General features: G+C 52.1%; 1 protein-coding gene across 1 annotated transcript in view; it reads left to right on the top strand.

Annotated features, from left to right (window-relative positions):
* Window positions 1-13,633, top strand: part of CACNA1E (calcium voltage-gated channel subunit alpha1 E) — a 420,129-nt gene that overhangs the window by 145,116 nt on the left and 261,380 nt on the right. The window contains exon 3 of the mRNA XM_081111805.1: window positions 9,094-9,360. Coding sequence (XP_080967931.1) covers window positions 9,094-9,360 — 267 coding nt within the window. The remainder of the gene's footprint in view (window positions 1-9,093; window positions 9,361-13,633) is intronic.

The raw sequence follows: 13,633 nt of genomic DNA on the forward strand, positions 1-13,633 counted from the left end.
TATATTAATACTTGGCCACTTTACATCTGGCAGAATTATTTTGGAGAATGTGACTAAGCGATAAGAGTGATTATGAAAAAAACCCCCCAAAACAAAAAACACCCCCAAAACAGAAACCAAACAACAAGTCTATAAGGAACACACTCACATGTAGTGTGTGTGTGTGTGTGTGTGTGTATGTGTGTGTTTCCAAGGGGTTGAGTATTTCAGAAATTGTTTTGATTGAAAATTACATTCGCACTATTCCCATGTTTAAATGGCTCATTAGGAATATTTAGAAATCTTCGAAAGAGCGTGTAGTTCTTCATGTCGGAATGTGTACCATGTTAAATCTAGCGGAGAGGTCCCAGCAGCCCAGGAGGACTAGTTGCACATGTTTGTACACTTGGCTGCAGAACTTGAGATCTGATCAGAATCCAGTGCGTCTTTGCATACAGGCAAAAGGATGTGCCCCTCTCACATGTAGTTTTTCCTGGGGGAAAGAGGTAAGAGGATGTTGATTGTCTTGTAGAGAGAAGAGATAGAACTGATGAAGACTGTAGGAGATTTTTTCTGTGGAAAGGGATCTGAAAACATTATTTAAGTGGGGTCTGAACATCTCTTTTTACTGAGTCCCCAAATCTTATTTCAACCACAGCAAGGGATACTCCCCGTAAGAGATTGAACTATGGACCCAGTAATGTGGTGGCTGATAAAATGAGGGTGGTTATGGTGCTAGAAAAGTTCTCCAAGTTAGGATCATCTGCTCTCCCACGAGGACAGTTGATGGCTTAGTCTGCTGATGATTTCAAGAGGTCAACATCCTTTCTTGATACAAAGGGGAGGATGAACACTCACCCCGGAAGGAACAGCTGGAAACACCTGCAACAGCAAAGCCTCCAAATCAGAGCCAGAATGTACTCGGGGGAGGGCTGCCCCTCACGGGGACCAGCTGCCCGGTTGATGCCAAAACTTTATTTCATCAACAAGGGTTACAGGAGACATTCATTCATTCGTTGGCAGGGTCTGCAGTGGGGATAACATAATGCAGGCGCTCTCTGTAATTGTACGAAGGGGAAGATCTGTCCTCTGCTCTTGAGAAACTTACACTGCAGTTGAGACAAGGTGCGCACAATTGAAAATGTTAAAACAGGAATGAACTGGAGAAGTCAGATTCATGACAACAATAGTGAGTAAACAAGGAACTACAGGAATGATGCTGAAGCTCTGAATTTATAGGAGGTAGTGATCATAGAGTTGAAGAAGTTACGGAAGGCTTCATGGAGGAGGTGGAATTGAACCGAACCACCCTTTGAAATATGCCAGGGAGCCGGGGAAGCAGAAAGGAGGAAGGATATTCTTGGGTCAGTCTGTATCAGGTGCTCCACTCTGAGCAAGAGTGTTGAGGTCAGAGTGGGCCTGGCAGCTGTGGCCATGTTAATACCATGCTGTGTGGGGAGATGGTGCTGGAAAGGGAGATTGATTTGTCTTGAATTGTCAGGCTAAGGAATTGGGCCATTTTTTTAAGGTGAAGAGGAACCACTGAAGTTGAAGGGCCAACAGGGAGAATGATATCATCTGAGTAGAAACTATAATTTTAGGAGAGGGAACTTGCTTTGAACAAATCATAATGACTTCACTTTTAGACACACTGAGTTTGAGGTGATGACGACAGTCCATGTGGAGCTACCTAGTACTTCTTGGGCATTTGGATCTAGAAATGAGATGAAAGGTAAGGGTTAGAGACTAGATGTGGTTGGAGAGCGGGTAGGATCTCAAAGGGAGAGGAGTCAGGGAGAGAAGATTAAAAGGTTGGGGACAGACCCAGGGGGTGCTCCCACAGTAAGTAGGAAGAATAAGAGAAGGGAACAGTAAGAAACTGGGAGGAATGGAGATGGGGACATGATGGGGCGGGGTAACTCTGGGAAAGAGGGGGTAAGTGGTACCGGATGCTGCAGAGTGGGCAAGGAAAAGGAGGGTAGAGCTGGGACCATAGTAAGTGGGGGGGGGGTGTCCCAGTTTCATGTCTGGGGAGGGGAAGGGCAGAGCCAGCGCATGGTCTGGCTGGGTGCACATTTCAAAACTGGCCTTAAGTCCGTATCATATGGGAATGCCTTATTCACTCTGATTATTTTATACCAGGTGGGTGTCACCAGCTGCTCAGTGTAGGAGAGAGTGGGAGAGAAAGGGTGTGGTGATCGACAGGTGGTGGCTTCGTCTGCTGATGATTCCAAGCCTGAGAGTCCTGTCAGAGGCAAGACTGGTGGGTGTGGTGAAATCCACTTCTCTTCTCTGGGTCTTTAGGGATCTTCTGGGCTCCTGCTCGGCTGTGAGCTGTCTTTCCTGCGATTAGGAATGTATTTTCAAGAGTGAAATGTGGGGAGTGGATCAAGCCAGGCAGGTTCAGGCTACAACTGGGCACCTTCTCCCCCTGGGCTCTGCCCCTTGGCTCCGGCACCTGACACCACCCCTGGCATGTGGAAGGGGCTCATTTTGGTTCCTGAACGAATGAATCGGCCAGAGCCCACCCAGGCCGAGCTCGCCTGGCGATGTGTGGGCTGCATTTTGCTTTCTGAGTCAAGAGGCCAAGGGGGTGTGCTTCCGTCAGTGGTTCTCACCTTAGATGCCAATGTACCCTCCACTCACCGCCGTAGTCAGTGGGAGCTGGAGCTCTGCAGGGTGGTCCTGCCACTTCTCACTTTGGCTGGAAGCAAGGCTGGACCCGGAGGGCGGGAACTGAGGTGCACAGGGACAGGGCTAAACATTGAGCCTCCTGGCTGACTTTCCCAGTAAGGCTTCATGTCTGCTAGGGTTTGCATATTTGACTTCTGTGCAGGCTGAGAAGTGACCTCATCTTTTGGAGAAGAAAGGGTTGAAGTGGCAATCCTAGAATCTTTGTGATCCTAGATGTACAGAAAGGAAACAAAACTGCTGACTGGTTCATCAATCTCATGCATGCATCTTGCCCACCTCCAGGGCCCAGGGGCGCAGGTCCCACCTTGCTTCCCTCGCTTGCAGTGTCCTCTGTTTTAAAGGGACCTCACTGCGACTTCCCTTCTCCTGGGTGCCTCCAGCGGAGGGAGGCCTCCCTCCCATTCTGCCCAGGGATCTTATGGTGCACACTATATTCTGCCTTGGATTAGAGCCCTTGACACATGCGTTTTTTCCCTTCTCCTCTCTTAAACTGCATGTTCTTAGAGGCTGTGACTGTGTGTCTAATTTGCCCTCGAGCCTCACAATCCTTGAGAACAATGCCTGGCACATTGTCAGTAACTGGGCTTATGAATTAATGAGTAAGTAAACAAACATCGTCTCTCCCAGGTACCAAGGTCGTTGGGCTCTTCTGACACTGGTCTCTAATATTTTTTTTTCTTTTTGCCCACTTGTCTTTCTGACCAAGTCTCAGACCCTTACACTTCTCTGCTTCTCTATCCACTCCATACACACTGAAGCCACCCCGGCTGCACCTCTGCAGTCTGCTTTCAGAAACAGAAAGCGGCCAGATGTGCAGTGTTTGCTGGGTGCTTGTCTGGTCACAGCTACCACAGCTGGAATGCATCTCACAAACACGTACATGGCCTGTACTAAGAGCACGATACATACTAACTAACTTAATATTCACGACATCCCTTTGGGACAGGTGGTATGCATTCATAGACATTGTACTCGCGGGGAGACTGTCTCAAGGTCATTCTTTACCTCTTTACCTCTCCAAGGTCCACGATCATGCCTATGACGGGACTCTTGAGCAAGGAGAACATTATTTTGATATGCAGTATGTAAATAGTGGCCACACATCATAAAGAATCCTGCCCTTATTATCAGGATTCCGAGCTCTGCTATTGCCTACCTCTGTGCGCATGGACAAGTCCTTGACCCTCTCGGCCTCAGATAACGCAAGATGCCTCACAGTCCTGCAACCGAGATGCAAGGCGATGACATTACCACTGTTGGCACCCAGGAAATACCGAGTTGTCATAAATGAATGGTTTTTAAAACATTTAAAACAAAAATTGCAGATCTATACTTAGCTGATAGGGTGTTGGAGCTGTGGGGTTTCGCAGGCACAGGTTTGAGAAGTGCTGGTTCCAGAGCTGGGCATTACATAAGGCGGTGAAGTCATGTTTTCAGCCAAGTGAGGGCTGTCAGGTACCGCAGGAGCCACCAGACGCCCCCGATGTCTGTGCTGCCATAATGCTCCGTGCTCTCTCTGAACCTGCACGTGGTCTCCTGCCAACCTTTGTCTCAAGAACCCGCTCCCAAGTCCTCTGCATCATGTGTCATAGAGCACGGCTTTGCATCAGAGCCTATTTCTCAGAAAACTCAACAGCGGAAAAAGAGAACAAAAGGGGTTCTGACAGCTTTGGCATAAAGGGTATAGAGAGATGAAGGAGTGGGGCCGGTGGGCGGGGCCCACGCCTTTTGGGTGAGGTTAGATTTGCAGACTCCTCAGAGATGGGCTGAAAATCTCCTGTGGAGATGGCCCACAGCCTGACAGATCTGGGAAGAGCTAGAAATAGGCTACGTGGTTCTCCAACCTTGCCACTCACATCTGTCTGTCAGTACAAGCTCCCGTGGCCTTCCTGGTCTGAGGGAGTGTAGCCACCTTAGCCTCCCTCCTTTTCCCATTCCCTTCCTGCTTGCACTTTGCATGGGACATGGTGTGGAGGGGCAAAGGGGTGAAAGCTTTGATTACTCTAGAAAAGTTTTTCACTTGCTTCCTCAGATCCTTTGGGGTTTCTAGTTTGCAGGTAACTGCTTGCAAAGATAGCATGTAGAGCATTCGACTGTACTATCTTAACTGTGTGTGTGTGTGTGTGTGTGTGTGTGTGTTTTGACCTTGTGCACAGTGTGTGTGGCTGCACTTTCCAAGTACTGTGAGGTGTGCTGGTTGCATTGTGGGGAAATTTTGGGTTTGGGCCTCAGCCGTCTCAAAGTGGGGTAGAGGGCAGGTGACAAGAGGTCACTTCTTTAGGAATGTCGACTCTAGGCTCTGAGGTGTGGTGCCTGAGTGGTACCTGAGCTCACAGGGCTGTGCTCACAAGTGACCAGTAGATGGTGCTCTAACAACAGGAAAATATGGCTTCTGCCTCCTGGGCTGGAAAGGGGCTTTTGGAAACCAGGGTTTCCAATCTGTTATGACCAACTGCTGATTCTCTGCATCTCCATTTGTGGGCCTTCAAGTGGACAGTGGAGCTGGGGACCCCGGAGGCAGGACGCACACCAGGTTCCCCTAGGAAGAGCCGTATGGCAACGACCTGCTCTCGGGTGTTTTCTCAGGATCCTCCTGGGTCTGGAGGACAGTGGATGTGCTCCGGGTTAAGCATCTTCCCAGCATGGTCCCAGGGGCGCTCGGCACAGACCCAGTGTAGCTTGAGGATGGTAAGCATGGCGTTCCCATGTTCCCACAGGCTTAGCATGATCATACAGTTTCTTCTTTGGACGATGAACAGTTTGGAGTTAATACCATTACTGCCCAGAAGAGGTTCGTATGGATATCCGAAAGCCATAAAATGGAAGTCAGAGGAACTGTAAGAAGTCCAAACTCTGCCTCTCACCGGATGTGGGCCAACTGCTTAACGTTCCTGAAACTGCTGGTTTGTCCACCAAATCAGAGTCATAAAACATGGGTTGCCAGGCTGCGCTCAGAGGTTTAGAATGAGGTCTGTGTAAACTGAAAACTATTAAACACACATAAGGTACCGTTTAGCTGCTAAGATGTTAGTCCTCTGGGGGCTGGGAGAATGGAGGCATTGGGGAACATGAAAGCGGTTCATAGATCTCCGAAGTTTTAAGAGCTGTGAATGCCAGGTTGGGGGAATGTTTGCCTCTGTCCCCCTGGGCTGCAAGAATTCCCATTTATAACCCCCGTGGAGGTGCTCCTCCTTCTAAGGGTCTTCAGTACTAACACCAACCCATGCATTTGCGATCCATGTCTCCTCAGAAGGCAGGAAGGCAAGTCTCAGCTCCAGTGTGTCCTCACATTTCTGTGTGTAAAACCCTGTCCCGCAGCCACAGAGGACACAGGGCACTGTAGAGAGAGGAGGGGGCATGAGTGCTGGGTCTCTGCTGAGTGGGGAACATTGAAGACACAAGCCAAAGGTTCCTGATCACCCAAGAACCTCTTCTGGGAGGAAAAACTTTGGTGAGCCCTGCTTCCTCTGAGCAGGAACAGACAGGCCTGCCGCTCTCCAGCGTGCGAGGGCCGGGACACGAAGGGCAGGGGTGAAGTCACGGTGTGAGAAGGAGGCCCGTCAAGCATTCTGCAGTCAGGTTAAGGAATCTGATTTCATCCAAGGAGAGGACACATTATTTTCGTCATCTGTTTTGTTCATTATTGTATCTGTAGTGACTAAAACAGTGCCTGGTGCTCAAAAATATTTGCCAAATGAATGATTTGAATGAATTTTGTGCCATGGATCATGGTCCTTTCTGAACGCCCTTTCGGATTCTATATATTACGGGGTTTCTGAGACAGCCACTGGGGACTGGCTCTCAATGACTAACGGGATGAGGGGGCTTCATGGTTCATGGCATCATCTTCCCTTTTCCTTCTGACTAAGGATTCAGACAGAAAAGGACCCTCCCGTTAAGGTAGGTAGAAGAACAGGGTGAAGCAGCCATGTGAAAACCCAATACTAATCAGGACTGACTCACCTTTAATCGTAATTTTCCCTGAAATGGGCTCCCCTGAATCAAAAGGTCAGCATGCTGTCCCCAAGAGCAGCAGTGCCTGGCAGGGTGGACATGTTTGAGACCAGTCCTTTGATTTTCCAGAACTCAGAGAACCTCCCTTCACACATGCACATACATTCGCACACAGGAGACCCTTGTCAGTGCTCACATGGCCTTGTTCTCACACAGACACATACATGTAGAACACACATGGCCCTCACTCAGATCCACCTCCCCTCCCACCAGGTCACCTCACACAGAGACGCTGTCTTTCATAGGAGGGAAGCAAGACTCACCCAGATTTCCAAGAGAAGGGGGAGGGGAGAAACTCCTCTTCCATTGCCTGGGTAGGGAATGTTTGGGTAGGACTGTGTTGTTGAGGCCAAGGCAGGAAAAGGGGAAGGTGTGTTCTAGCTAGTGGACATGGAAAGGGACAATTGTATCTGTCCTTGATCCGAAAACCACTGAGTCACTTGTGGGGAAGGGCTTGGTTGCTAAACCTAGGGGGCCTTTCTCTAGGGCTTTAGAGTCCACCTTACCCACTTCTGCAGCTCACATACTGATTCTCTTTTTATCTTCATTAATGTAGTGGGTTTGAGGAAGTCAGTGTGGGGGTAAAAATAGGAATGGGAAGATCCCCCTGATTGTTAAGGAGATTTCGAGGAGGGTAGTTTTAGTCCAGAACTCGCCATCTAGGGCCCCAACATCTGGACCACCCTTCCAGGAGCTACAGCCAAATCCAAGAGGCTGCCCCAGATCGCTCTGTTTGGAGAGGGAGGGAGTGAGGGCAGATACTCATGCTGGGAACTGGTACCCACACCAGAGTGTGGCGCCCCCAGAAGTCCTAGGGTCCTTCAGGGGACCTCCAGGCTGCTAAGTGGGGAGTACAGATTGGATGCTTCCTTTGTGGAAATCCCTGGGCAGCATTTGTGGAGTTTGGGAGCTCCATAGGAGCGCGGACTCGGCCCGGAACACCCTGTGCAGGGCGCAAAGGCGTGGACTCCGGGTTAGGGCAGCAGGCCAGGCAGTGCGTGGACCTGGCCCCTGCACAGCAGGCGCCTGTGCATGCAAGCCTGCCTATGTGCCTTCGCCAGGCCTCGGCTCCTGCAGAGGTTGCCCGCCGCACCCGCCCCTCCCCTCTTGGCCTCACTTGGGGAAAGGCCACTCTTCCCGGACCTTTGCAGAGGTGTTGCTCCTCTACCCTCTGGCTCAGTCAGCCAAACCAGTCCTGCATCCCAGGGACCTCCAGGCCGTGGGCTAGGGTCCTTCCCGCTCCATCCCCGCTCCTCCCAGCCTCGCCAGCCCCGCCCCCGCTTCCCGGGGAGCCCCCGCGCAGGCCGCGCCAGCCTCGGCGCGCTCTGCTCTCTCCGCCTCTGCGCCCGCCCCTTCTCCCCTGCCCCGCGGAGCCCGCTGTTGGAGTGGAAGAGGAAGACGAGTCCACAGTAAGCAAGTTTGGTCCGTGGACAGCTCCCGCGGCGCGCTCAGCTCTGCTGCAACCTGTTCCTCCCGCGCCCCAGCGCTCGCCGCCGCCGCCCGCGCGCGGCTCCCGCCCTCTCCCGCGCAGCCGCGGATCGCTGTTGCATGCTGATCCGGGGAGGCGGCCGCGGCCAGCGCTGCGCTCCGGGCGGATGCTGGCACCCGGGCTTCGCTGCTCTCTGGACGCCGCTCAACTTCTCTCCCAGGCGCAGGAGCTTGGAAGTCATTGGTCTCTCTCCGGCTGGATCGACTTATTTTGAGATTTTGGGCGTTGCGATTTACGCAGGAACCTCTGTACCGCTCTCCCCCCTTCCTCCCTCTCTTTCTCTCTCTGAACCTTTTTGGATGCCTCTGTGCTGGCAGATTTAAAGACCCGAGTCTTGGCCGTGGAATATCTTGGATGGACTTGCAGGGGCTGGTGTTCTAAAGCCTGTCACCACAACCCTGCCCTTGTCTTTTTGTTGTTGTTAAAGTTCTTTTGTTTTAATTTTTTTTCCTTCCCCCATTAATAAATCACCCAACTGTTACCGAGCAGGCCGGTGCCCGCCTCTCCCAGGACCAGGTGGTGGTCTGCCAGAGCGGAGCTGTGTTTGAAGAGCAGCCTGCTCCACCCCTCTCCTCTCCAGCCCTGGAACGCCACCACACACTGGCATTTTGGAAAAAAAAAATTGCCTCCAGAAACTGAGCACCCCCACCCCCTTGCCAGCCTTCTCCTCCCCCTTTTTTAACTCCTTGAGGAATGGAGCTTTGCAGAGGTTGTATTTAGATTCAACAGTTCGGAGCAGCGGGTCGCTGCTGCTGCTGCTGCTGCCGCCTCTCCAACGAGCTCGAAGGCTCCCGGGAGGCGGCGGTCCCCCGCCCGTCTGGATGCGGCTCTGAGTCTCCGCGTGTCTCTGCTTGTTGCTGGGTGCAGGTGTTCGGCCGCGATCACCTTTGTGTGTCTTCTGTCTGTTTCAACTTCAGGATGGCTCGCTTCGGGGAGGCAGTGGTCGGCAGGCCGGGGTCTGGCGATGGAGACTCGGACCAGAGCAGGAACCGGCAAGGAACCCCGGTGCCTGCCGCCGGGCAGGCGGCCGCCTACAAGCAGTCGAAAGCGCAGAGGGCGCGGACTATGGCTTTGTACAACCCCATTCCTGTCCGGCAGAACTGTTTCACCGTCAACAGATCCCTGTTCATCTTCGGAGAAGATAACATTGTCAGGAAATACGCCAAGAAGCTCATCGATTGGCCATATCCTTTCTTGACCACCATAACTCCCCTCTCCCCCTTTGCATTTCTTGGGTGAGAGGGGAAACCAAGCGTGGAATCTGCCCCCCCTATTTCCTTCCTGGGGCCCATTTGCCCCTTTGCTGATGTGCACTCGTTACTTCGACACATCTAAGGGGCAAGCTTGGTGCCATAGAGACCAGTGTGGGCACTAGTGGTTTTCAAGGTAAGACTTTTGGGCTCTGATTTTTCCTGTGTGGCGGTTTCTAGCATCCCTGGGCGCAGGGTGTTGAGGTTTTGTGTGATTGCCAGTCCCCCCCTTCCCCCTAGTCCTTTCACATTGAAAGGGTTGCCCTAAACTCAGGGCTTCCTTTCATACCCTGTCCCCCTATTCCTACCTCAGAGTCACCCCCATCCCCACCAGCTGGAGGGACACCTGCGTTATCTGCCCACAGGGGAGGTCCAGCTCAGCAACTTCAAGAGCTCTGGGCTAAGCCCGTATGGACCCATAGGTGAAATAAGGCAGGCTTTGCCTGGGGACCCAGCTAACTCTGGGTGGAAGTTGCACTGAAAGTAAAGTGGAGGAGTGCATCAGGGGAGGCAGTCTCTAATGGCACAGCCCAAAGAGCTCAGCTGGAGTTCTCTTCTGAGCCAGGGAAGAGCAGCTCACCAGGGTCCCTGCTTTCCGTTATCCTGAGCTGGGGACCCCACCGAGTGCTCTCCCAGCGCCCAGGATCCAGGTGGATCTGCTGGGCCTGAATTCATCCGCTGAAGGCTGCATCGGCGGAGCCCAGAGGTGTGCCCGCAATCGGTCTCCCCCTGGCTCCAAAGGAACGGCTCTCCACAGTGGGCTGGTGGGGCGGCTGATGGTGCAGGGCCGGGGTGAACGGCAGAGAGGGAGCGTCTTTGCAGGTTTAAGCAAGTGCACCAAATGCAGGCTGCTGATTAGGCATCTCACTGCCTTGTTCTTCACTAAGAATTTGGGCGTCCGTCTGGCAAGATCTTTAGGAATTGGGCGTTGGTGGGTGGTGCGGGGGATTAGTAGGAAGCCAGTCAGAGGGGTGGTGGTAATTATGGGGGTAGCTTGGAGACGTGGGACTTTGATGCTTGTGGAGAGAGATTTCTTGGGAAGGATGCACCTGCAAAGGAGGCCCCGCCCTTTCCCCCTTTCCTCCCTCCTCCACACCCCCACCCTCCAGGTGTGCATCACAGACATCTGGAGCCCTGCTGGGTCCCTAGTGTCAGCTAGGCACGCTGTCTCTCCCCTAAGGGCCTCTTCCTGCTCCCCCCACCCCCGTCTCTAGTCTTCCCCTCCTTCCTCCCTAGTTCCTGCCTCAGCAGCACTGTGATTGGCTGGCGCATGGTACTTCCAGGCAGCACCCCTCATTAGAAATGAAGGAGCATCTCTAAGCAGATATTATTCCTGCCGCTGCACGCATCCTCCTACAGCCACCGGGGCTGGGCTGGGCTTCCTCTCTCCTCCTCCCTGTACTCCCCTCCCTCTTCCCCTCCCTCCCACGCAGAGTGATGGGGCCATGCGGTGCCCAAGTTAACCGTATCTAGGGTGGGGGATTTGCGGAGGGAAAGGATCAGGTCTCCGCAGCCCCGCCCGCCAGTGCGCTGCACAAAGCAGACAGATCTCATTGTGTTGCATGCTGCGGCTGCAAACACTCCTCCAGTCAGGTCTCTGATTTCCCAACAGGGCCCCCTCTCCCTTCCGCCTTCAACAGTTCCCTAAAATTTCCTACCCACTAGGTGCTGCTTCAACATGCACCTCTCTTAGGGGCGCGCTTACTCAGGCGCCCTCCGTTTCCTTGGGGTAGACAAAGCCACCCAGGTGTCCTGAGGGTGGCAAAGTGTGCCCGCAGGCATTGGTGGCACCTCGGACAGCGCCACGGAAATCCCCAGGAGGCTGGGGCGCCACAGTCACCCAGGTTCAGCACCTGGGGCGCTTCCCAGGCCGGGCTCTCCTGCACGTTTCCTACACCACGCGGTTGCCGCTGCTCACGTCTCCTCTCCTCTTCCACCGCAAAGACACCGCCTGTCTGCTAGGCTGAGGACGCCAGGTGGAACTGCGGGTTGGACTCCTCCGTCTTCTTGTCTCTGGCCAGGACGAGTGGCTGGGAGTCAGAGGGAAGCAGGAGAGCGGGCTTCAGCGTCATGCTCAGTGCCTTGGCTGAGAGCCTGTCCCAATGGTCTCTTCTAGCCTCATGGCTGGGAGTTTCCCAGTGGTTCTCCGGCTTGTAGGCGGCTGTAGCCGCGTTCAGACAACATCTGCTAAGGTGTGTCGAGGAGCCTGGTTGGCCAGTTTGAAATACACCATGTTTGCTTTTTTCTCCTGACTGTACGAGGTAACTGACATGCCTTCCTCTGCTGGTGACCACGTGGGAGCGTCGTGCTTCAGCACGGCCTGCGCTCTCTCTATTACCGCCTGCATCCAAGTTCCTAGCCTCACTTCCCTTCCTCTAGCAACACCCAGCTCCCAGCAATACCTTGCTTTTATCCAGTGGGAGTTAGCATGAGCTTCAGTTACCCGCCAAGCTTTAGAGCCAGGCTGTCTGGGTTCTAGTCCCATTCCTTCAGCAGCTCTGTGACCTTGAAAAGTCACTTCATTTCCTTATTGGTGAAATGAGGGAGACGATCATGACTTACCCGAAGAACTCCATGAGTTAATATGTACCAAGTTCCTAGAATATTGCCCGATACCCACTAAACACCAGCTATTATTATTCGTGAAGTCCTTCAGACATTCCAGCATACCTTAAGGGCGGGGTCCTAGTTCCAGGTGAACTAAGTCTTCTCGATTTTTACTTCTCAAAGACAGCTAGGAGCAGCATTCCTATCACCTCTTGATAGACATTCAGAATCCCAAAGCCCCACTCGGATTTTCTAAACCATAATCTGCATTTGAATAAGGTCCCCAGGTGATTCGTATGCACATGAAAAGTTTGGGAAGGACTCCTCAGCTCACTGTAAGGGGCGCATTTTGAGAAAAGGAAGGTTCAGAAGACGTGTCAAGACCCGCTTCCAGCTGCCACGTGCCCTTGCAGGATGCTTGAGGGTTTGGAAGACTTGGCGTGCTGTGCTTTTTGAGACTTAGACACCCTTCCTAGGCTGGGCTTGGAAGGTAATGTGCACCCTTAGTTGCTGTTAGTAGTCTCTTAACACTGCATGTTACTGGTCTTTAATCAGATTGGGCTGGGAAGATGAGTTAAATAAAAGGGATGATTTAATTTCTACTCCTAGGACTCTCTAACTTTCTGGGGGTAATGTTATCTGGTTCCTAATAGGCAAGGTCTAGTTCTTATGGGAGGAAATGCCCAAGATAGCCCAGATTTGGCATGAAAGATGGCGGCATGTCAACAGCCCACTCTGAACGTGTTTCATTTTTCTTGGAAGCGACATCTGCATCGGGAGATAATTTTATTTTCTCATGGCACTCTCTTCTGCTGTGGAGACCATAACCTTTTTGAAAATGCTAATCTGATTTCAAATGTGGTATTACATTTTATGCAATTCCTCCTTTTCTGTCTCACTCATCTAATAGATCTCACAAAAGGGTTCTCTTTTTCCTCAAGGAATTGGCTGCTCTGAATGTCATTCCACATTCTCTATAGCATGTGCCTACCAGCTGTAGCCCTTCTGTGCCCAGGCCCAGTTCCCCTGTGGACATACAGGGTCTCCCTGATGGTCTGTGTGCTGTCTCACATTGATTTGTGCTTTGCCAGGTGAGAGGTTGGAGGGAAGAGATGGATCTTCTGACTCAGAGACTCTGTGCTGTTGATGGGCAGGGGGAATTTTTATTTTTATTTTTATTTTTTTTTTTTGTACTGGTGGTGTGAGTCATTCAGCAGGCGAGCACATGTTTCCCATGGAAGTGAACATGGTTTAAAGTAGGACAATCCCTGAGATGATGAAGCTCATTACCATGAACCTGTGGACATTCACCCATGATTTCTTATGGCAGAGAATTTCACTGTGGCCCCAAAGAACGCTGGCTTTGGGTCAGAAGTTATGTGCTGTGTTATGGTGAATTTCTCATTGAAAATTGTCCACTTGTTTTCGAGGATTTTGGTGAAGATTACTGAAAACTTTCGTTCCCACACCTCCCATTTTGGCGTTTGCTTTTCTCTCGGGTTGGTTGCCTAAAAATACCCAGCACCTTGCAGGATGGTAGACTAATCCTGGCAGGGATTTCAGGGTTGATGTAACGAATGGATCAGGAGTCAGAGTGCCTTGATTGGAGCAGAGGGTGGCAACTAACAAGGACGGAGCCTGTGACTATATCCTATGGTCA

Source organism: Myotis nattereri, assembly GCF_964212035.1.
Source record: "Myotis nattereri genome assembly, chromosome: 18".
Taxonomy (NCBI): Eukaryota; Metazoa; Chordata; class Mammalia; order Chiroptera; family Vespertilionidae; genus Myotis; species Myotis nattereri.